We start from the raw sequence: 24,145 nt of genomic DNA, 5'->3' as shown, positions 1-24,145 counted from the left end.
CACATTTGAGTTTTATTATACATTTAACAGTCGATAACAAGAAGAGCCGCTTTTATGAAGTTTTTTAAACTGCATAATGATATTACAAAAGCTGTTTTCGACAACATACTATTGAATGAAACAGACGCTCAGATGAAAATAGCAAGAGCCTATTTAAAATGAAAATTCAAAACATCTTGGGAAGATGTCCTATATCTATTGGCGTTGCTGGGGAATGCGGGTGGGGCGGTCGAACTTAAGGGGGCGCCAAAAGGGGTAGAAAAAAATAAAAAGTTCATTTTAGGTTGCAGTATTAAATTCTACACAAATATGATTTAACTGTTTCTACATCAATTGTTTGGCACCACGAGAAAATCGTTTACGGTATAGTGAATGGTAAAAAGTGCCAATAACTTTTCCAATTCCTGGAAAGGTGGGGGAAGTAGGGGGGGGGGGGAAGGGGCGGTTTTTCACTAACTTTAACCATATTTATAAATGGGCGAGGGGGGGGGGGGGCTAAAATGATACTTCACGGGGGCGCAGAATGGGTCTCTACGCCACTGCCTATATCAGCTGACCTTCGAGTGACCTGTCATTTTCTGTTGAAAGGAAGTACCAGACGGCATCGTTACGACTTTGCTAAAACAGTAAACATACCGCACAAGGTTGACAATGCAAAATCAAATACTCCACTGACAGGAGAAAAAGAAATCACGCGTTTAATTTATTGCAAATAAAACACGATCAAACAAACTTAGGCCTGTAGGCCTACGTGTAATCAGCTGTGACTGATCGAGTATATCCAGTTTTTCTTTCAAAAAAGCTCTGTATCCGGGGGAAGTATATATTTTCTATAGACATTCTATTTCGTTCGGGTCGGGGGGGGGGGGTGGGGGGAGCGGGAGACGTAGCCAACCCCTCCCCCTCAAGAGATGCCTGGAAGAAACTCTACGTATATCCATCCATATGAATGACATAAAGAACATATTATTATGTAAAGTTGTTGACTGACAATGTGAGTCATGTTCTTGCATAGTATTCAACCAGGCGCCGAGAAAGCGAAAAAAAAGCATTAAGTGAGCTATAAAAATTGGTTGGCTCATTTACAAAACATAAAATTAGCTTTAGTGGTTGACAGCTTCAATTCGTAGTTTCTGCAAGGTGATTTTATATTGTCTTTGCAGCAGTCCTAACTCGCTTTTATTTTATTTGACTTAAATCTCCAATAAAGGCGCCGCTCTGCTGAAAATGGTCAAAATGAGAGCACTGCCTAGGGGTCATCCATAAATGACGTCACACTCGTAGGGACGTTACGCTTTTTTGACGATTTTTACCTTCCCCCTTCCTTCCGTCAAATGCCGTCACATAATGCCAGACCCCCCCCCTTAAAATGAAGTCACACTTCAGCCTACAACCCCCTTCAAAATTGCTGAATTTTACTTAAAACATCGATATTTTTTCAGAACTCTGTCAACATAGAGTATTTTTATCAATTTCTATTTCAATTTATTAAAACCGTTTTCTATACCACGAAATAACGGCTAAAAATCGTTTTCTAACATTGCTGTTTTATAATACAAAAAGTGACGTCACACCATCTGAACCCCCCCTCCCCCCCTCATCACACCGTCATAAAATTACGGAACCCCCTCTACGAGTGTGACGTCATTTATGAACGACCCCTATATGTATATATGTATATATGTATATATATACATACATATTATATATATATATATATATATATATATATAATATATATATTATATATGTATATATATATATATATATATATTATATTATATTTTATATATATATATATATATATATATATATATATATATATATATATATATATATATATATATATATATATATATATATATATTATATATTCTATTAACATACAATATCTCAGGTTATAATGATCTAGTCCAATAGCAGATTTGAGTTTTATTATACATTGAACGTGATGACGCGTGTGGAGTAGTTGGAAAGAACTGCCTACTAATTAGGTAAAAATTTTTAATTATTCATAAAAAATTAATTAGGCATTCAATTTAGTCAAATTTAATGTCATGTTGCATTGTCTTCATGCCTTGACCCACATTTCAACTACAAACTGTATCTGTCAGCTAGAAGTGCCAGTAATTTCGCTCGGACTTTTCGATCTTATTTTAGACGTACGACTGACGGACGACAGACAGAGGAAGTGAGTTAAATAAAAGCTTGTAAAAATGAGATATGTTAATTATTCTTACATTTTTAAATCTAAAGTATGTTTGATTTTTCTGTATTAGTTATTGGTAAAGAAAAACATTGGTTTTGCAATAAATATAACTTTAACAAAAGCATTAATAGAAGTTACCTATTTATTTAGTATATACTAAAATAACACTTATCATAAAATAATCTGTAATGATGCTTCTTAATATGCTTATAACGAACACTTTCTACCTTGAGCAATCTAGGTCGTAGAATATTATGCTTGTTACACTCAGCGTTCCATTTACTTTTGGAATCAGGTAAAAAAAGAATCCACACATTTCAATTGTAACAGTCCAATATAAATTCCAAACTACTACAGAGAAACAGTGAACATTAACACGATGAAAACTAACTACATGCTACCCTAAGTTGACGATACATCACACACCTTACACACTACAGTTCACACACTTCTAAAGAGAGGCCACTCTCACACATAATCTTTCCGTGCCCACACGCTTTCGTTATGAACATCTAGGCCACGTCACAATGCGCTTACGAATATATTTTGTATATTTTAATTATGGGTATATCTTTTTTATAATAGCACAAATCAAATATTTTCTATTCAATTACGATACAATTATAAAAACTTACACCTTAATGGGAAGCTGTATAGACAATATAACAAAAATAAAACTTTACAGCGAACAAGTCTTTCTCTTAAAAGGCGAAAATGAAGTATCCTGTTGATTTGAAAACCATTGAGAAAAAGATCACATTTTTATATACATGTTTTAACAAAACATTTTGAAAGTAATCTGAGAATAGTTTGGTAGATATTGGAGAAATCTACAATTTAATCTTTTTAATGTCTTTGTAGTTGTTGGATTCAAGCTAATTATGCACCAGCTGAGCTCAACCAACAGGTGTCATTTATTTGTTTGTGAAGGCAAACAAACGATAAAGAATTTTCTATGGGGTCATCCATAAATGACGCTTTTTGGAGATTTTTACCTCCCCCCTCCCTTCCGTCACACATCGTCACAAAAAGCCAGACCCACCCTCTAAAATGACGTCACACCTAAGCCTACAACCCCCCCCCCCCTCAAAATTGCAGTTGAATTTTTTTTCAAAACATCGATATTTTTCCAAAATCTTGTCTGAACTCTGTCAAAAACAGAGTATTTTTATTATATTACAATTTATTAAACAATTTTCTAAAACGCGAAATAACGTCTAAAATTTGTTTTCTACATTGCTTTTTTATAATGCAAAAGTGTGACGTCGCAACATCTCTACCTCTCCCCCCTCCCCTTCATCACACACCGTCACAAAATTACGAGTGCGACGTCATTCATGGACGACCCCTATAGAACAATAAAATGGCATTTTTAAAATATCCAGCAGTTCAAACATTTCTGACGCCCAAGTCTGTTAAATTCTTTGTAACCGTTTATTTTATTAAGTACTTCGTAGATACCAACGAACAGAGATTATGTTTTTGTTAAGTTTCATTTATATATATTTATTATATTTTATATCACACGTCTGTTTAGCTCACCTAATAGATTAATAGAAGCCCCTACTTTAACATACGCTCTGTAAATTAAAATTGCAGCGGTTCCAAATCTGATTTAAGAATAGCCCTTTAACTAAAATGCTTTAATAGTAAACATATTGCTTTTTAAAAAGTATCTATACTCCAGATACTTAACTGTAATTTTATGTTGCCTTCCAATGAGGCATCTTTCTAAATGTAGACTGCAACATTGTAATATAATAATACACTACTATTTTAATAACTATTTTAAAAACCGTGGGTCACTTTATGTCTATTGGGTTCCTTTTCTTATATTTATCAGGTGACCCCACGCTTTTCTGTAAAGTTATTGAAATAATAGTGTATTATATATTGAAATAAAATCATTTCTTTTCTGAGTTTCGCTTCATTATTACATAAAAAGCTTGTTCTTAAAAAAGTTTTTTATATACTTTTTTTTAGTATTTAAAATTTTTCTATTAAATAGTGTTGCTTGACTAAAAACAATTTCGCACTAAATGTTCATGTTTTTCGTGTGTTTTGCGAGAGCTATGTTATAATCTTCAAGGTTAGTTGTAACATTTAATACTCCCCCAGTCCCCATCATTTACACGCTTGTTAAAATGTAACGTTAAAACATCATTGTTGGTTTAATTACACGTAAAAAAACAAGCTAAGATAAAGCAACACCTGTTGTAGGGTTAGGAATACGTTTAAAATATAAATTACAGGAGCGGTTACCGTTGTTTTACCAACGGCCCATAAGACAATTTAAACAATATTAATTCGCAGTGCTATTACAATTGGACGCTTTATTTACTGAATATTTAAAAACATTATTAATGACACGATAGCATAGTCAATTGAAAAAACACAAAGTGGTAAAATTATAAATTTGGGAGTTCGTTGTTTCCAATCAGAATAGTTTCTAAATGTAATGCTTTAATGTGTTATTTTTTAAAACGTCCATTTTATAAAAATATATATATATATATTTGATTACTAAAAAGATAATTTATATATATGGTAAAAAGTTTACTATTTTTTTTTAACAAAACTTTGTAAACATTTCAAAATATAAATGATTTTCTGTTTAGAAATTTATGTCAGAAAACGCTGTGCTGTAAATGTGATGACAAAGCGTTCGGCTGTAAAGCATATGGACAATGTAGGTTGTCAAAAGTATGCTTGGAAACATCTTGGATAAAAGCAATTATCTTCGTCACGTGGGTGCCTAAAATATTTAAATAATGCGGGTATTAAAATACAATGTTGCTGCTAATTAGTGCGTGGTTGTTTGTCCTCACCGGCTGAGCTTAAGAATAATTAGCTTTGTTAAAACAACTACAAAGACAATTCAAAAATTAAACTGTAAATTTCTCCAATACCTAACTTATTATTATTCAGATTGATGTTAACAAATTCATGAAAACGTTTATAAAATGCAGTTATTTTCTGTACAGCCAGCACTTCTACAATTTTTCTTGTAACAATTACGATTTCTTCGCTGTAAGTAGTAGTTTTGTAATTTTGACGATTTAAATGTTCGTTTTTCATGTATAATAATTTATGTTATTACCAGTGGCTTCCAGACATTGAAGATTGGGGACTTAGATAGTTCTCTTAGTGTCTCAAGTATTCAGTTTTTTTAAAAAAATGTGACGATACTTTATTTCAATCTACTTAAATCCATGGTCGCGCAGTCATAATAAGTAGTATGTAAGTGCATTGTCGTGTCCTTTGAGCGTACTTAACTCTAGATTGAATTAAAAACAAATAAAAGTTGGCGTGATCGAGAAATCAGCTCGTCACAGCTCGTCTACACGTAGAGACACCTCGCGATAAATTTGATACATTGATATGGGTTGTAGCGACCGAGTTGAGAGCATGTCATCCATCCCGTCCGTTTCGGGTTCAAAACCCATGTTGACACTCTTTTTCCTTTTTTTTTTTTAAGAAATCCAAAAGCTTGTGAGCAGATTCTGTTGTGTTCTGGAAAGCTTTTTTGTTGCTTCAAAATTATTATACACGTTGTCTTATTCGTCCTTCGCATGTAATTCTATTTAAGTAGTACGGGATACACATCTAGGTACACAATCTGATTACCCAGCAGATGGGGCTCCAACTTGGACCCTTTAGCTTGTTCCCGATGGGAAATTTTATCGCATGACACTGGTTTTCATCAAACATGTAATTATGTAGTAAAGTTTTTTATTTTTATTCAACAAGATAAAAACTATCTGTAGATTACAGTAATATAAAAAAAATTAAGTAAGAGGAAAAGTAAAACATCTTTCGAACCTAATAGCCCATAGGGGTAGAAGAATTAGAGTTCGACAGTTTTAGATACCTCGTAATATAAAGTGATTGTGTAGTCGGCTCAACGCCCAGCCGCCTTTACTTTGCCGAACATGAGTCAGGTAACCGTTACAGATTGGGTGGACTTTGGGATGTTCTATTAACCGGGAATCGAACTCGGGACTATCGAGGTAAAAGTCGTATACTCAACCATCAAACCACCCAGTTCCCACAATACTGGTATTATAATTGGAACCTAACTTAAGTGATACATTTTTTTCGGACACAACATTATAGTGTGAATATACCATAATGCGTATTATCGACGTGGTCGGGTCGGTTAAACTCGTAGAAGGGAGATGAGGCTCGACAGCTGTGGACAACCACTCATCTATGAGAAACAACTGCGGTATTGTAATTTTGTTGTTAGTTGGACAGAGACTATAATAGCATATTCAAAAAGAATAACAGGATCAAACCGGAGTCAATGGCCTATATGGATTATAACTATTTGACAATTAATACTTAATTGTGTTGAAAAGGAATCTATTCCATTTACCAATTTAGAAAAAAAGAAAAAAATATTAAATATTATATAAATAAGTCACTACTTTTAATATCAACTTCCTTAAAGAAAAGTCTTCTTCACAATGCAAAATATATGCTGCCAAATCTTTGATTTATATCTTTATTAAGGGTATTTCATAATCATTACTGCGAAATGTGCATTATAGCCAGGGGCGGAACTACCATACCGCCAGACCCCGCAATGCGGGGGGGCCCAGGACGTTTAGGGGCCCAGTTCCGACCAAAAAATAATGCATTTTTTTTTTCAAAAATTATGTTTTCATGCATCTTGAAAGTGGTTTTGTAAAAAAAAAAAACATGTCTACTATAGCAGAGATTGTTGCGTAGAAAAATATTTTAAAATCTACAAGAGCTATAGTTTGAAAGGCAGGTAAACATTCACACTACTTCCATGACTTACTGCCCTTCTTTAAAATAGGATGCCCTCGAAGCTCATTTAAATAGTTTTGTACTATGTATATTAAAAAGCAAATGATTCTCTGAATTGTTACTTAAATAAAACGTACTATACAATAGTATAGCTATAAAAATCAATGTTTTCAAAATTGATATTATAAAAGCCAAAAATGAAAAAAAAAAACATAACGCGAGAAACCATTCACGAATCAAGCTAACGTCTTTATATTTTTTTTGACCAGCATGATTTAGAAACTATTTTTGGATCAAAATGAGTTTGGACTAAATTTTTTCTGTTTTGTTCTCTCAGAATGGTTATATATTGCAATGAAGTAAACTAAATTACTCAGGATATAGATCATATATATATATAAATATATAAATATATATATATATATATATATATATATATATATATATATATATATATATATATATATATATATATATATATATATATATATATGTATATATATATAGGGGGCCCTAGATTTTTCTTTGCGGGGGAGCCTTTGATTTCTAGTTCCGCCACTGATTATAGCCCATTTGACACATTTCATATCTAAATGTCTGTTTCAGTAATAAAACATGTACGGAAAACTTCTTGTTGTGGTGTATTTAATTTCAGCAGTTTCATCAACTGACTGTAAGTATTTAGTTGTTACTTTAGACAGATATCATGTATCCTTTCAAATTCTTTATTTTGTTTAAATAGTATTTTTTGCTAATGGGATTCAATTTATTTTTCTGCAAAGTAAACGTAGTCTACAATCGAATTTATTTAGATTGTTTAAGGACGAATTAAATTCTACTATGTATAAAATAACATTTATTTGTTTCACTATAAATAGTTCATTTAATCTAAATCACATATTATGATAATTTTGTTAAAAAAAAATAAAGACGATATAAACACGTTATTAACATCAAATTAAAATTGTAAGCAACGACATTCCGTTTTCAGATCCAGCATGCTTACAAAAGCTGGCTGAAAAAGTGGCCGGTCACAAAGAACAAGGTCTTGTCCCCTTTGGAAACTCCAACACCTATCAGGTGTCTGGGAATGATAAGCGAAGTTTTCAAACTATCAAGTTCGCCAAGCCTTACGGGACGCCACCGACTGTAGTGTTATCATTGGAAACTATGGATGCAAGTAAAGCACAAACTTGAGGTATTCGGTTGCTGTGGGACAGATCACAACAACCGGTGCTCAAATCACTTTGGCTACATGGGCAGACACACAGATCTTCGGTGCCTATGTGCGCTGGTATGCATTCGAATAGAAATCTTAAACAAAATTTAAAGACGGCTCTTTATTTTTACATAACTGTTCTGAAACTAACGTCTTTAAAAATTATGTTTTAAATTCTGCTCAATACAAAGCAAAAGTGGCAAAGGTATTTGGTGTTAATTTATTTTAGTCTTTTTTTTTTAATTTAAATATTTTTCGGATTGTTAAAACATTTCATCATTCAAATACATTCAATGGTGTGATATTCCTTTTTTCAAAGCTAATTTGAAGAAGAGGTTTGTAAATTGCGGGGTTAACAGCCCCAGATAGTAAAAGAACCTCAACTTTTAAAACTGCAAACATATCAACCAATGATGCTTATTAGTGCATGCCACGCACAGGTAACTTGTAAACATAAGATCACAGAAATTATAACATACAATATCTCAGGTTATAATGATCTAGTCCACAAACACATTTGAGTTTTATCATACATACAGTCGATAACAAAAAGAATATATATAAAAGAAGAGCCGCTTTCGTGAAGCTTTTTAAACGACATATGATTTTACAAAAGCTGTTCTCGACAACATACTATTGAATGAAACGCAGGCTTAGATAAAAATAGTAACAGCCTATTTAAAATGAAAATTCAAACCATCTTGGAAAGATGTCCTATATCTAATGGCGTTGCTGGAGAATGCGGGTGGGGCGGTCGACCTTAAGGGGGCGCCAAAAGGGGTAGAAAAAATTTAAAAGTTCATTTTAAGTTGGAGTATTAAATTCTACACAAATGTGGTTTAACTGTTTCTACATCAATTGTGTGGCACCACAAGAAAATCCTTTACGGGATAGTAAATGGTAAAAAGTGCCACTAACTTTTCCAATTCAGGGGAGGATGGGGGTGGGGGTGCTTTTTCATTAACTTTAACCATATTTATAAATGGGCGAGGGGAGGGGGCGCAAAAATTATTCTTCACGGGGGCGCAGAATGGGTCTCTACGCTGCTGCCTATATCAGCTGACCTTCGAGTGACCTGTCATTTTCTGTTGAAAGGAAGTACCAGACGGCATCGTTACGACTTTGCTAAAAGAGTTTCGACTTTTGCTAAAAACCGCACAAGATAGGCAGTGGCAAAACAAATACTCCAATGATAGGAGAAAAAGAAAATAGATCACTCATTTAATTTATGGCAAATAAAAAACGAGCAAACAAATTTAGGCCTGTAGGTCTACTTGTAATCTGCTGTGACTGACGGCGTATATCCAGTTTTTCTTCCAAAAACTTCTGCAACCAGGGGAAGTATGTATTTTCTATATAAATTCTATTTCGTTTAGGGGGCTTATACGTAGCCAACCCAACCCCCTCAAGAGATACATGGAAGAAACTGCGTATATCCATCAGCTATATGTATGACATAAAGAACATTATTATTATGTAAAGAATTTGACTGACAATGTGAGCCATGTTCTTCAAGTATTCAATTAGGCACCGAGAAGGCGAAAAACTAAGCATGACGTGAGTTATAAAAGTTAGTTTGGCCCATTTACAACACATAAAATTAGCTTTAGTGACAGCTTCAATTCGTAGTTTCTGAAAGGTGATTATATTTTGTTGTCTTTGCAGCAGTCCTAACTTGCTTCCATTTTATTTGACTTAAATCTCCGATAAAGGCGCCGCTCTGCTGAAAATGCTCAAAAGGGAAGCAGTCGTTCACGTTGCCTAGGGTTGTCCATAAATGACGTCACACTCGGAGGGTGAAGTGGGGAGGGGGGGGGGGTCCGTATTTTTGTGACGGTGTGTGATTAGGGGTTCAGATGGTGTGACGTTTTTGCATTATAAAAAAGCCAATGTTAGAAAACGAGTTTTAGACGTTATTTCGCGTTTTAGAAAACGGTTTAAAAAATGTGTAATAGGAATTGATCAAAATGCTCTATGTTGACAGAGTTCTGTCAAGATTTTGGAAAAATATCGATGTTTTAAGAAATAAGATAACAGGAGTTTTGTGTGTGTGTGTGTGTGGGGGGGGGGGGGGTTGTAGGCTGAGATATGACGTCATTTTAACGGGGAGGGTTTGGCTTTTTGTGACGACGTGTGTCTTTTTAAAGACAACACCTCAATGGGTAATAAGCATCCCCATTGAGTGAGTGTTACATTTGGGCTGACCCTGAGATAAAGCACACAATGAAACAACGCTGGTGTTGTCAAGTACTGGCTTTATTGACATTAACATTAAGCCATAAATGGCAATGTAGGACAGTAGAGAACAGTAGAACACATAAAAGCAATGTAGAACACAGCGAAAACAGAACCCTTAAATGTAAACAATAGGTTACATCACTGGAAATACCACGTGTACGCTACACAGTAACACGGGTGTAATAAAATATGTTACGGCCAGTACACAGTACAGCCAACAAGTACCAATAAGTAGTACAATACTAAATACCTAAATACTCAACCTAACTAGTGTGCAACATGCAGTACTAGCAGAAATACACAAATAGGTATTGTAATAATTAATCATAATTTATATTACCACATTACCTTTATTAGGTCTACATTGTCATGATCTACCTATAGGGCTGGCAAGTAGGTCACCAACATGTTCTACAGCTCAATATAACCTGCATGAGCCGTAGAACTGTTTATTGACCTACTTACCAGTATTATAGGCAACGTCACTCTCCGTGTCCAAAGCAGCCTTGGGTCTGACTGACACGGCTACAGGCACGAACTACCCATAATCCCATGTCACATGATATGAAACAGGTAAAAATCGCTCACCGAAGAGCATGCAAAAAACATCTTTATTTAGAAAATATTTACTTAAACCAGTTTCCGCCCCCTCCTCTTTAAATTTTTATCGCCCCCCCCCCCAATGCGATCGTTTAAAAAGTTTCAAGAGTCTTCCCCCCCCCCCTTCCCCCATCCCTGAGAAATGTTTCTGAAACAAAAGAAAAACTGCTGAAGATGAAAAGAGAATTTCGGTTAGAAATATAGGTTTTAAAATATTTTAAAACACATTAATACAATTTTTTACTGACGTTTGCTGACACTGGCCTACACCACTGTAATTAATGTGGTTAATCTACCAAAGGAAAAAATAAAAAAAATTAATTAACTTCTTTAAAAAAAATTCTGATTAACAGTCTGCCTGAAAACAAAAAAAATGTTCTCTACCTAATTACTATTTTACAGCTCAACACATAGTGCAGCTTCTCTCCTGTAGCCAACCGGACAAAAAAAATATATAAAAAAATGCAAACAAACTTGAGTTTTAGTAGTATACTAGACTACCGTCATCCATTGGATAACTGTGGGTTTCGGAGGTCATCCTAAACAAAACAACAACATCACGTCTGTTACTTATCGTTGCAAAAAACCAGACCAACATTCAAAAAGACGTTTTATTATCTTTTAAAAAATACTGATTTCGGCATGCATGGGTCTGACTACACTATTCCTTTATATTTTGACGTCACAGGTGACCTACTCAACTCAACATATTTTTATCGTTTAAAAAAACGATTCCGGCCGAGCATGTCTCTGACCACACAAAGGAACATCTGAACTCTACTTCACCTGCCCTGTGTCCCGCGAGGTCCCGATAGACAACTTCGTCATTCAAGTTAAAAAAAAAAAACATCTAGAAATTTTTAATTTTTTTGTCTTGATGTGTCCCGAACCCGTACCACCCGCATAGTAGCCATTCCACTTACATCTTAGCTATAGAAGCACTGACTATTATTATCTTCTTCTACCTCCCAAAATGTAGTTTTGAGAAAAACGCATTTGAAGGTTCACGGGGTCTGATTTATTATTAAAAATATTTTAAACTCATTTATTCTTTGATAAAATGTTAAAGGGCATTAAACAATGAGAATTGATGCTATTTTTATGACTTTATGTAGCAACAGAAACCCAAAATAATTATTTTTCACTTTTGAGATAGAACAAAATACTATCAACTAGATTAGGATAAGAAAATTGTATAATGTTTTAAGTCAAATTTTGTTTTTTTTACAGCCAGTTTCAATAGATTTCCAGAAGTGTAATGTACTTTTTTATAAGTAATAATATACTTTTGTATGAGTAATATCTTCTTTTTGTAAATCTGACTGTCCTTGGTCGTTTATTTTCACTTTTTATCACTTCCATGGCAAAATTTATATATTAGAGTACATTACATGACAAGTAATGTTTTTACAGTTCTTTATAAGTGGGTTTGTGCATTAAAATGTAAAGTTTATTCTATAACTTTGGGTTATCTGCATACATTAACATAATTTGATTCAGTCAGTGGTGAGTCTAGTTAGGTTGACACTCGGTGTGGTAACTGAGGGTGTCAACCCTCCACCCTCTTACCATTTTACATTTTTGGTTTTGTGTCACCCTCTACCCTATAATTTTATTTTAAGATAAACTGGATAAAGAATTATATTGACTGTAAATTTTAGTGTTTTTCACATTAGTGTCGCCCTCTAAATGGCGTCACGTGCGTATCATACCACGCCCCCAGCCTTGTGATACAACTGGAATTAAAGTATTAATACAATAAATGCAAAACTCAGGATTAGCTTAAAAAGTAATGTATTAATTTTACACAATGTACACAGTTCCTAATGCAAAAACAACCAATCTTGTAATTGAATATTGAGAATATACATAAACACTGTTTCTTTTCTCATAATGATGCTGCGCAACTTGAATACAGGCAGCGCCAATACCCATATCATTGACACTGCATTACCAGGTCTCTGTTGTTTTTATTGTTCTCTTTCGCGCTACTCTGTGGATAGAAATAAAGATAGAATACATCAGTACAAAGTGCAAAAACAAAAGGACTTATTTCCCCCACCCCCCTCTGCTACACTAATACTAAACTAAAAACCAGGAATAAACTTATATTCATGGTTTTAAGACTAATGAGTTACTAACAATGAGTTACTAACAATGAATTACTTCACATCAGTAGCGTAGTGGGGGGGGGGGGGGCGGGGGGGGGGGGACATATGTCCCCAGGCGCCGAGCTTAGGGGGCGCCAAAATGGGTTGGAAAAATAAATTGAAAGGTTGAGGGGGTGCAAATTGAAAGTTTGAGGGAGGGGGGGGGGAGTGCAAATCAAAATCTCGAGGGGGGGGGGGGGCGGTACAAATCGAAAAGTTTGTCCCCGGGCGCCGGGAAGGGTGTCTACGCCTCTGCTTCACATTTTGATCTGTAACAAAGACATTGTTTTCATCATCCATATATTGGAACACCTCCTCATTATGATTTTGATAATATAAATACAAATTAAAACCTATAGATACTATACTACTAAACAATACAATTAGTATAGTGTATAGGGGTATAATACGGTATACATTAACAATATTAGGCCTATTATCAACAAAGATATTTTAACAAACAAACTTTGAACTAAAGATGTGTAAAATAGCACAATTAAGACAACATATAAAAGATAAATATACTTACGATTCAGGATCTGGCAATTCAGTCAGTTTATTTGCATGACAAACAAAATAGACTAAAAGATGTTCACACGCCGCCATTTTGATCAACGACGCACAAGTCACATGACTGAAACAGCTAATTTCATTGGCAGAATCGGACATCTATATACTACTAAAACTCAAGTTTGTTTACATGTTTGAATATTTATTTTTTTGTTTGTCTGATTTGGTACTGTAAGGAAACTGCTCTATATGGGGGGGGGGGGGGCTGTAAAATAGTATATAGGTAGAGAATAATGTTTGATTGCAGACAGACTGTTAATAACACATTTATTTAAAGACGTTAATTAATTTATTGATTTATTCATAGGTAGATTAACCACATTAATTTTAAAGTTTTAGAACAATGGCTAAACTTTGACTGAATAGCGACGTTTGATAACTAATTTTTTGTTTGTTTGTTTCTTGATTTGTTATTGGGGAGAATCTGCATTATGTGTAGAGCTGTAAAATAAGATTTTAAGTGGTAAATATTGTTCTTTCTTAAACACACTGTTAATTACAAACTAATTTAAATCCGTTAATTAATTTATTGATATATTCATGGGTAGATAAACCACATTAATTATACAAGTTTAGAATAATGAATTTAGTAATAGTATAAGGATTTATTTTCTTTTTACAACAATGTTTTCAATTGTTTTTTAAGGCCTATGTGTGAATGATAAGGTTGACTATCAGGACCTCGCGGGCACAGGGCAGGTGAAGTAGAGTTCACCTGTTTCTATGTTCTCCGCATATGAAGGGATAGTGTGGTCAGAGCCATGCCCGGCCGGAATCGTTTTTTTTAAAAATACAAACATGTCTGAGACTTAGTGGGGCACTGGGCAGGTGAAGTAGAGTTTAGTAGAGGTTTTTTTTTAATATAAAAAACTTCTTTTTGAATGTGGGGTCTGGTTATTTTGGGATGATAAGTGCTGACAGACATGATGTCATTTATGGATGACCCCACGAAACCGACAGTTATCTAACTAGATAACGGGTAGTCTAGTAGAACATTATAATTCTAGCGTATCCAAGGAAAATTTATGCGTTAATTATATACTGTTAGAACAGAATCATATTATGAAATTGACATAGAACAAGATTATACTGGCCAAATGCATCAACTTGTAGTTAGAACAATGTCAAATTGAAAAGTTTGGTAGGAAGCAGATGACTTAGAGTCACGTAGATAAGTGGAGATTGAACATAGTGCTTTTCTACATCATAGGGTCGAGTTTTTCGAAAAAAATCAAAATAAGTAGTTAGAACAAGATAATACTGAGAGGACGCAATATAAAATTAGTCCTATACTGTACTGCAAAGTAAGAAACCCGTTACGCGAATAGGTCCTATTTTAAAAAAATTTAATTAGGGGCCTATATCCCAAATTAGCCAATTCCAAAACTAAACAAACAAAGATTTATATAAAATTATTAAGGCATGAAATAGTTTAGTATATAATCAATATAGATCCTAGTTCTAGGTTCTAGATGTAGAATTTACGTTAAGTCTAGATCTAGATCTAGATCTATATGTAGAATTTACGTTGAGTCTAGATTTTGCCGTAGATCTACATCTAGATCTAGAACTTAGGTAGATAAATCCCATGCATTCTCGAATAAGTTGATCATTAAAGGTAAACTAAGATTTATATAAAATAATTAAGACCTGAAATAGATTCTAGATTCTAGATGTAGAATTTACATTAAGTCTAGATCTAGAATTTACGTTAAGTCTAGTGACCTCTAGAAGATCTAGATCTAGATTAGTATCTTTTTCTTCCATCGACAGCTGATCTGTAGACCTAGAGAAATGTATTGTATAATAAAATAAAAAGAACTGTTAACTTATTGATAATAGCGTTGAAACATAATAAAAATAGCAAACGGACGTATTGTTGAGTTACAGCCAACAGAAAATTAGCTTTATAACGCGTTAAAGATCTGAATGGGAAACGAAATCTTGTATTGAAGCCGCCATTTATTATACTAAAAAGTACACATATCATGTGACAACACTATTCACTAAAAGTAAAGTCTTTGTTTTAAACTTTTATAATTAATGTGGTTATTCTACCAATGAATAAATCAATACATTAATTAACGTCTGTGTGATTAGCAGTCTGTCTGAAAACAAAAATTGTTCTCTACCTAATTACTATTTTACAGCTCTACACATTGTGCAGATTCTCTCATGTAGACCAACGCTTTTCTTTATAGTGATTTAAATAGTAGTGTATAATTAATTTTCTATTTTTTAGTGCATTGAACATGATGACGCGCTATTGAAAGTGATGACGCGTGTGGAGTAGTTGGAAAGAAATGCCTACTAATTTGGTCAAAATTTTAAATTATTCATAAAAAGTTAATTAGGCATTTAATTAAGTCAAATTTAATGTCATGTTGCATTGTCTTCATGTCTTGACCCACATTTCAACTACAAACCGTATCTGTCAGCTAGAAGTGCCAGTAATTTTAGACGGACGACTGACGGACGACAGACAGAGGAAGTGAATTAAATAAAAGCTTGTAAAAATGAGATACGTTAATTATTCTTGAATTTTTAAATTTAAAGTAATGTGTGAATTTTGTGTATTAATTATTGATAAAGAAAAATATTTGTTTTGCAATAAATTTAATTTTAACCGAAGCATTAATTGAAGTTAATTATTTATTTAGTATATACTAAAATAACACTTATCATAAAATAATCTGTAATGCTGCTTCTTAATATGTTTATAACGAACACTTTCTACCTTGAACAATGTAGGTCGTAGAAAAATATGCTTGTTACACCCAGCTTTCCATTTACTTTTGGAATCAGGTATAACACAAATGAAAACGGAATCCACGCAGTTCAATTGTAACAGTCCAATAAAATCTCCAAAATAATACAGAGAAACAGTGAACATTCACACGATAAAAACGGACTACATTCTAACCTAAGTTGACGATACACCATACCTTACACACTACAGTTCACACACTCCTAAGGGGAGGCCATTCTCACACACAATCTCTCCGTGCCCACACGCTTTCGTTCTGAACATCTAGGCCACAATACGCTTAGGAATACATTTTGTATATTTTGATTATGGGGTATATCTTTTTTATAATAACACAAATCAAATATTTTCTATTCAATTACGATACTAATATAAAACCTTACACATTAATGAGAAGCTTTATAGACAATATAACAAAAATAAAACTTTACAGGGAACAAGTCTTTCTCTTAAAAGGCGTAAATGAAGTATCCTGTTGATTAGAAAACAACTGAGAAAAGATCACATTTTCATACACAAGTTTTAACAAAACATTTTGAAAGTAAGCTGAGAATAGTTTGTTAGATATTGGAGAAAACTACAATTGAATCTTTTTAATGTCTTTGTAGATGTTGGATTCAAGCTAATTATGCACCAGCTGAGCCCAACCAACAGGTGTCATTTATTTGTTTATGAAGGCAAATGAAAGATAAAGAATTTTCTGTTGGGTCATACATAAATGACGTCACGCTTTTTTAAACGATTTTTACCTCCCCCTCCCCTACATCACTCCTCCTCCTCACAAAAAGCCAGACCCCCCCCCCCCTAAAATGACGTGACACCTCAGCCTACATCCCCCCCCCCTCAAAATTGTAGTTTAATTTTTTTTAAAACATCGATATTTTTCCAGAAATCTTGTGTAAACTCTGTCAAAATAGAGTATTTTTAAAATTCTATTACAATTTATTAAAACAGTTTTCTAAAACGCGAAATGACGTCTAAAATTCGTTTTCAAACATTGTTTTTTTATAATGTAAAAGTGTGACGTCGCACCATCTGAGCCCCCTCCCCCTCATCACACAACGTCACAAAATTACGGACCCCCCTCCCCTCTTCGAGTGTGGCGTCTTATAGAAAAATAAAATGGCATTTTTAAAACATCCAGCAGTTCAAACATTTCTGACGCCCAAGGCTGTTTAATTCCATGTAACTGTTTATTTTATTAACTACTTCGTAGATACCAACGAACAGAGATTATTTTTTTGTTAAGTTTCAATATTTATATTTTGTATGCCACGTCTGTTTAGCTCACTAGATTAATAGAAGCCCCGGTTCCAAATCTGATATAAGAATAGCCCTTTAACTAAAATGCATTAATAGTAAACATATTTCTTTTTTAAAATTATATATACTCCAGATACTGAACTGTAATTTTATGTTGCCTTCCAATGAGACATCTTTCTTAATGTAGACTGCAACATTGTAACATAATAATACACTACTACTTTAATAACTATTTTTTTTTTTAAATTGTGGGTCTTTTTATTGTGTATAGGGTCCCTTTTCAAATATTTATAAGATACCCCCACGCATTTCTTTAAAGTTATTTGAATAATAGTGTATTATATGGTGAGCGAATTTTTTTTTTAGCGGAAACAAAGTCACAGAAATAGTCACAGAAAAAAGTCACAAAAATCTTTTTAGAAATATTTTGATTTATTTGTTAAGAATTGTAAAAAAAAAATATGTTTATTGTTGTGGGTGTATTTTTTGATAGCATAAATTATTTATAGACGTTAAAAGCATTATTGATTGTAAGTAAAAGTACTCTAACATAATTTACACAATAATTTCAACTTTTGTTACGTATTTAGTTAAATACGCGGTTATAGAAGTTAATTATAAAAGAAATTTAGGCACATTATTGTTCGAACATATCTTGTGTTTTTGACGTTTTGTGTCAATGACAGTCTTTGAACCTTGTCGGTTTTCTATTTTGATCCCATGCTTTGTTATGTAATGAGCGTGATAAATGTGGCCAGTAAAGGTGGTTTAACTAAGCATAATTATTGTTGCGATGAGTTGAGGGCAGTAAGTCAGATGTTGGTATTTGAAAAAAAGAAAACACGATGGAAATCGCGAACTGTGGAGCATTCTATTAAATGCTATTAATATTATGTTTAACATAATTACACTCAGACACTTCATGCTTAATATTTTTAGATAAATTTTAAAAATTACTAAGGGTAACACCCTACACACATTACATTACATTTAATTAATCCTAAGTTAATTTGCACTCTCTGAATATTTAATACATGAAAGTACTAACAAATTCCATGTAAAATTATTTGTGACTTTTTCCTGTGATTTTTTTTTCCTGTTACTTTTTTTCCAGTGACTTTTTTTCTGTGTTTTTTTCCTGTGTTTTTTTTCTTGTGACTTTTTTTCCTAAAATCTATTATATATTGAAATAAAAACATTTATTTTCTGATTTTTGCTTCATTATTACATAAAAAGCTTGTGCTTAAAAAGTTTTTATATCCTTTTATTTTGGTATTTTAAATTTTTCTATTAAATAAAGTTGCATGACTAAAACAATTTCGCACTTAATATTCATGTTTTTCGTGTGTTTTGCGAGAGCTATAGATCTATATATAATAATCTTCAAGGTTAGTTGTTACATTTAATACTCCCCCCCCCCCCAGCCCAAATTATTTACACTTTTTTTTTAAAGTTAAGGATAGGCACCACGGATAGAATTTTTTTTAACACATTTCTTTGACGTTTAATAAGTTCATATGTTTATAGTGGTTAAACTATAGACAAAAATAATATATAGCCGTCAATAGCCATGGAAACCGCGAAAAGGTGTGAAAAATATCACCTTTTCAAAGCGCTATAACTTTGTTCCAATAATTAATTTTAAAAGCGGATGAAAGATTTAGATTTCTCAAAACAAAATATACATTTCTGCGTTTACTCATTGCGATAGCTCGTACTCAATTTTTAATACACATTTTTTCGTAAATTGATTTGCAAAAATTAGGGGGTGGTGCTACCTAAATATCAATTTTTCCTAAAGTATTGTGGTAAACTTAATGTACAAACGTAGTTTTGTAGAGGGTATAATGCTAAATGCACGTGGAATGTTTTAGTCTTGTACGACAAAGGATTCTAAAACCTTAGCGATTTGAATGTTGAATTTTGAGTAAAAATGCAAAGTTGAGAAAACGTGAAAAGAAGAGCGGAAAAAGGCACTGTGTTCCCTCTGATAGTAAACAGAAAAGGACTTCTTGTTATGTGTGGAAGAACCATTTGACTAATAAAATACGCTTTGATTTATGTAGTACATTTTAGACAGATTTTTCTATGTACGCAAAAAATATGTATACAACAGGAAATGAATTTATGACTATTAAGTATTACACATCCAATCAATCAAGTGGTATTCTCAGAACAGCTATCATCAAACCAGATCAAGTTTTTTTGTTTGTTAGCCGGTCTACTTACTTCAATACACTGTCTTTCCCTACTTAAATTGTAGCTTACACAAGTTTATTGCCTTATGATAATAGCCTACTACACAACACTGGGTACAACGCTTGAGGCTAGACACGCTCCTCCACCCGACCCCACCGCTGGATAGTGCGTGACGAACCGATGAGCCATAGATTACCAATGTTCATTCAACCGTGAATAACACATCTGTGTAAATAGGGTCAAGTACAGGGCCTAAGGGAATGGGTGAACGGAAAAAAAAGTCACAGGAAAAAAACACAGAAAAAAGTCACAACTTTTGCTAGGAAAAAAGTCACAGTGGAAAAATGTTATCGGAAAAAAGTCACAGAAATAAAGTCACAGAAAAAAAGTCACAAAAATCTTTTTAGAAATATTTTTATTAATTTGTTATGAATTGTAAAATTTTGTATGTTTATTGTTGTGGGTTGTATTTTTTGATCGCATAAATTATTTATTGACATTAAAAGCATTATGATTTATAACAATTGTAAGTAAAATTCTCTAAGATAATTAACACAACAATCTCAACTTTTGTTACGTATTTAGTTAAATACGCGGTAGAAAATTTAATTATAAAAGAAATTTATAAATGTGATAAATGTGGGCAGTAAAGGTGGTTGAACTAAATATAACTATTGTTGCCATGAGTTGAGGGCAGCAAGTCAGATGAACTTACCATTTCACGGTAATTTAATATTGATATTTTAAAAAAACACGATGAAAAACGTGGACTTTGGAGCATTCTATTAAATGCTACTAATCTTAAGTTTAAAATAATTACAATCTACATACTTCATAATAAATATTTTTGATGAATTATAAAAATTCCTATGTGTATACAGCCTACACACATTACATTACATTTAATTAATCCTAAGTTAATTTGCACTCTCTAAATATTTAATACATAAAAGTAATAACAAATATCATGCAAATATATATTTGTGACATTTTTTCCTGTGACTTTTTTCCTGTGACTTTTTTTCCTGTGACTTTTTTTTCTGTGTTTTTTTTTCCTGTGTTTTTTTCTTTCCTGTCTAGTGTTAACATTCGTTGCTAGCAAATCCTATACGGAGATATGGGCATAGGGGCCTACACATTAACACATGTTCCGTGTACGGTCCGATGTAAAGCCTGATGAACGCGTTCAAGCCTATCACAGCGTGCAGTAACAAGATAACAAATCGGCCGTTGGTCGAATGGCCAGAAGGGGATGAGGGGGTAAAGGGGATGGAAAATACATTCTTCAGACTCATGGACAAGTCCATGACACATGAACAACTAAGATAAAACAACACCTGTTGTAGGGTTAGGAATACGTTTAAAATATAAATTACAAGAGCGGTTACCGTTGTTTTACCAACGGCCCATGAAACAATTTAAACAACGAGCCGACCCGCGGTGTATCATACGCCGCTATTTAGTTGTTTTTTCTACTTTTCAGTAATTCATAATTTGTGAATTCGACTGTACCAATGCTGCCACTGAAAATATTTGCTTTAAAACACTAAACCCCCATCCCCCCCCCCGTGAAAGCAGCCTCCTCCTAGTTACCTCCTCTAAGTTTAAAATAGTTTCAAACTGAATTATCTGCCCCTAATAGCCGTCACCAACTAAACATTTAGCGTGAACTACAACTCACCTGACCATGTGAGGGGGGGGGGGGGATGGGAGTGGTAGCGATAGAGAGGAAAAGAGGGGACTGCAAGGCGCGCGCTTGCAGCTTGTTTTCTAACGGCTCCCAGAAGAGAATTATATATATATAGATATTAATTCGCAGTGCTATTACAATCGGAAGCTTTATTTACTGAATATTTAAAAACATTATTAATGACACGATAGCATAGACAATTGAAAAAACACAAAGTGGTAAAATTATAAATTTGGGAGTTCTTTGTTTCCAATCAAAATATTTTCTAACTTTAATGCTTTAATGTTTTTTATTTTTTTTTAGAAAACGTCCATTTTATAAAGATATTATTATATATTTTGTTTTAATTTGCTTACTTAAAAAGAAAATTATTTTATAGTGTAAAAAATGTACTATTTTTTAAACAAAGTGTTGTAAACATTTAAAAACACAAATGATTTTCTGTTTAGAAATTTATGTCAGAAATAGCTGTGCTGTAAATGTGATGACAAAGCGTTCAGCTCTATAGCAGATGGACAATGTAGGTTGTCAAAAGTATGCTTGGAAACATCTCGGATAAAAGTAATTATCTTCAACACGTGGGTGCCTAAAATATTTAAATAATGCGGGTATTAAAATACAATGTTGCTGCTAATTAGTGTGTGGTTGTTTGTCCTCACATGCTGGGCTTAAGAATAATTAGCTTTGATCAAACAACTACAAAGACAATTCAAAAATTAAACTGTACATTTCTCCAATACCTCTCATTATTATTTAGATTGATGTTAACAAATTCATGAAAACGTATATAAAATGCAGTTATTTTCTGTACAGCCATACATCTACAATTTTTCTTGTAAAAATTACGATTTCTTCCCTGTAAGTAGTAATTTTGTAATTTTGACGATTTAAATGTTCGTTTTCATGTATAACAATTTGTGTTGTTATCAGTGGCTTCCAGGCCTTGAAGATTGGGGACTCAGATAGTCATCTGAGGGAGCCGGACGTTTTCCCGAAAGACATTTGCCCGAATGCCGTTTTCGTGAAGGCCGATTTCCCGAATGGACACTTGCCCGAATGCGACATATGCCCGAATTGACACTTGCCCGAATGCAACAAACGCGCGAATGGACACTTGCCCGAATGCGACAAATGCCCGAATTAATACTTAGTTGTGTTGAAAGGAATATATTCCATAATAAAAAATTTAGAAAGAAGAAAAATAGTAGATATATAAATAAGTAACTACTGTTAATATCAACTTCCTTAAAAAAGGATTCTTCACAATGCAAAATATATGCTGCCAAATCTTTGATTTATATCTTTATTAAGGGTATTTCATAATTATTACTGCGAAAAGTGCATAATAGCCCATTTGACTTACTTCATATCTAAATGTCTGTTTCAGTAATTAAAAATGTACGGAAAACTTCTTGTTGTGCTGGGTTTAATTTCAGCAGTTTCATCAACTAGCTGTAAGTATTTAGGTGTTACTTTAGACAGATATCATGTATCCTTTCAAATTCTTTATTTTGTTTAAAAAAAGTATTTTTTGCTAATGGGATTCAATTTATTTTTCTGCAAAGTAAACGTAGTCTACAATCGAATTTATTTAGATTGTTTAAGGACGAACTAAATTCTACTATGTATAAAATAACATTTATTTGTTTCACTATAAATAGTTCATTTGATCTAAGTAACATTTTATTGATACCCATGATAATTTTGTTAAACAACAAAATAAAGACGATATAAACACGTTATTAACATCAATTTAAAATTGTAATCAACGAAATTACGTTTTCAGATCCAGCATGCTTACAAAAGCTGGCTGAAGAAGTGGCCGGTCACAAAGAACAAGGTCTTGTCCCCTTTGGAAACTCCAATACCTATCAGGTGTCTGGGAATGATAAGCAAAGTGTTCAAACTATCAAGTTCGCCAAGCCTTACGGGACGCCACCGACTGTAGTGTTATCAGTGGAAACTATGGATGCAAGTAAAGACACAAACTTGAGGTATTCGGTTCGTGTGGGACAGATCACAACAACTGGTGCTCAAATCACTTTGGCTACATGGGCAGACACACAGATCTTCGGTGCCTATGTGCGCTGGTATGCATTCCATTAGAAATCTTAAACACAATTTAAAGACGGCTCTTTATTTTTACATAACTGTTTTGCTACTAACGTCTTTAAAAATTATGTTTTAATTTCTGCTCAATAAAAAGCAAAAGTGGCAAAAGTATTTGGTGTTAATTTATTTTAGTCTTTTTTTTTAATTTAAATATTTTTCGGATTGTTAAAACATTTCATCATTCAAATACATTCAATGGTGTGATATTCCTTTTTTCAAAGCTAATTTGAAGAAGAGGTTTGTAAATTGCGGGGTTAACAGCCCCAGATAGTAAAAGAACCTCAACTTTTAAAACTGCAAACATATCAACCTATGATGCTTATTAGTGCATGCCACGCACAGGTAACTTGTA

The 24,145-nt window shown here is 33.3% G+C and overlaps 1 protein-coding gene and 1 long non-coding RNA gene across 2 annotated transcripts; both read left to right on the top strand.

Moving 5' to 3' along the window:
- Positions 1-5,127: 5,127 nt before the first annotated feature.
- On the top strand, positions 5,128-8,402 carry LOC131930884 (uncharacterized). Its single transcript, XR_009384184.1, has 3 exons — positions 5,128-5,239; positions 7,592-7,658; positions 7,977-8,402. It is a non-coding gene; the product is annotated as an uncharacterized LOC131930884 (long non-coding RNA).
- A 14,093-nt stretch (positions 8,403-22,495) lies between these two features.
- Positions 22,496-23,891, top strand: LOC131930744 (uncharacterized). Its single transcript, XM_059287348.1, has 3 exons — positions 22,496-22,539; positions 23,069-23,135; positions 23,468-23,891. The coding sequence occupies exons 2-3, from the start codon at positions 23,078-23,080 to the stop codon at positions 23,785-23,787; spliced, it is 378 nt and encodes a 125-aa protein (XP_059143331.1). The 5' UTR covers positions 22,496-22,539; positions 23,069-23,077; the 3' UTR covers positions 23,788-23,891.
- The last annotated feature ends 254 nt before the right edge of the window (positions 23,892-24,145 follow it).

The sequence above is a fragment of the Physella acuta genome, unplaced genomic scaffold, assembly GCF_028476545.2.
Source record: "Physella acuta isolate Inbredline_101_S28 unplaced genomic scaffold, ASM2847654v3 ptg000101l, whole genome shotgun sequence".
In the NCBI taxonomy this organism is placed as follows: Eukaryota; Metazoa; Mollusca; class Gastropoda; family Physidae; genus Physella; species Physella acuta.
Note: the sequence above shows the minus strand (reverse complement) of the source record. Positions and strands in the feature narration are given on the sequence as shown.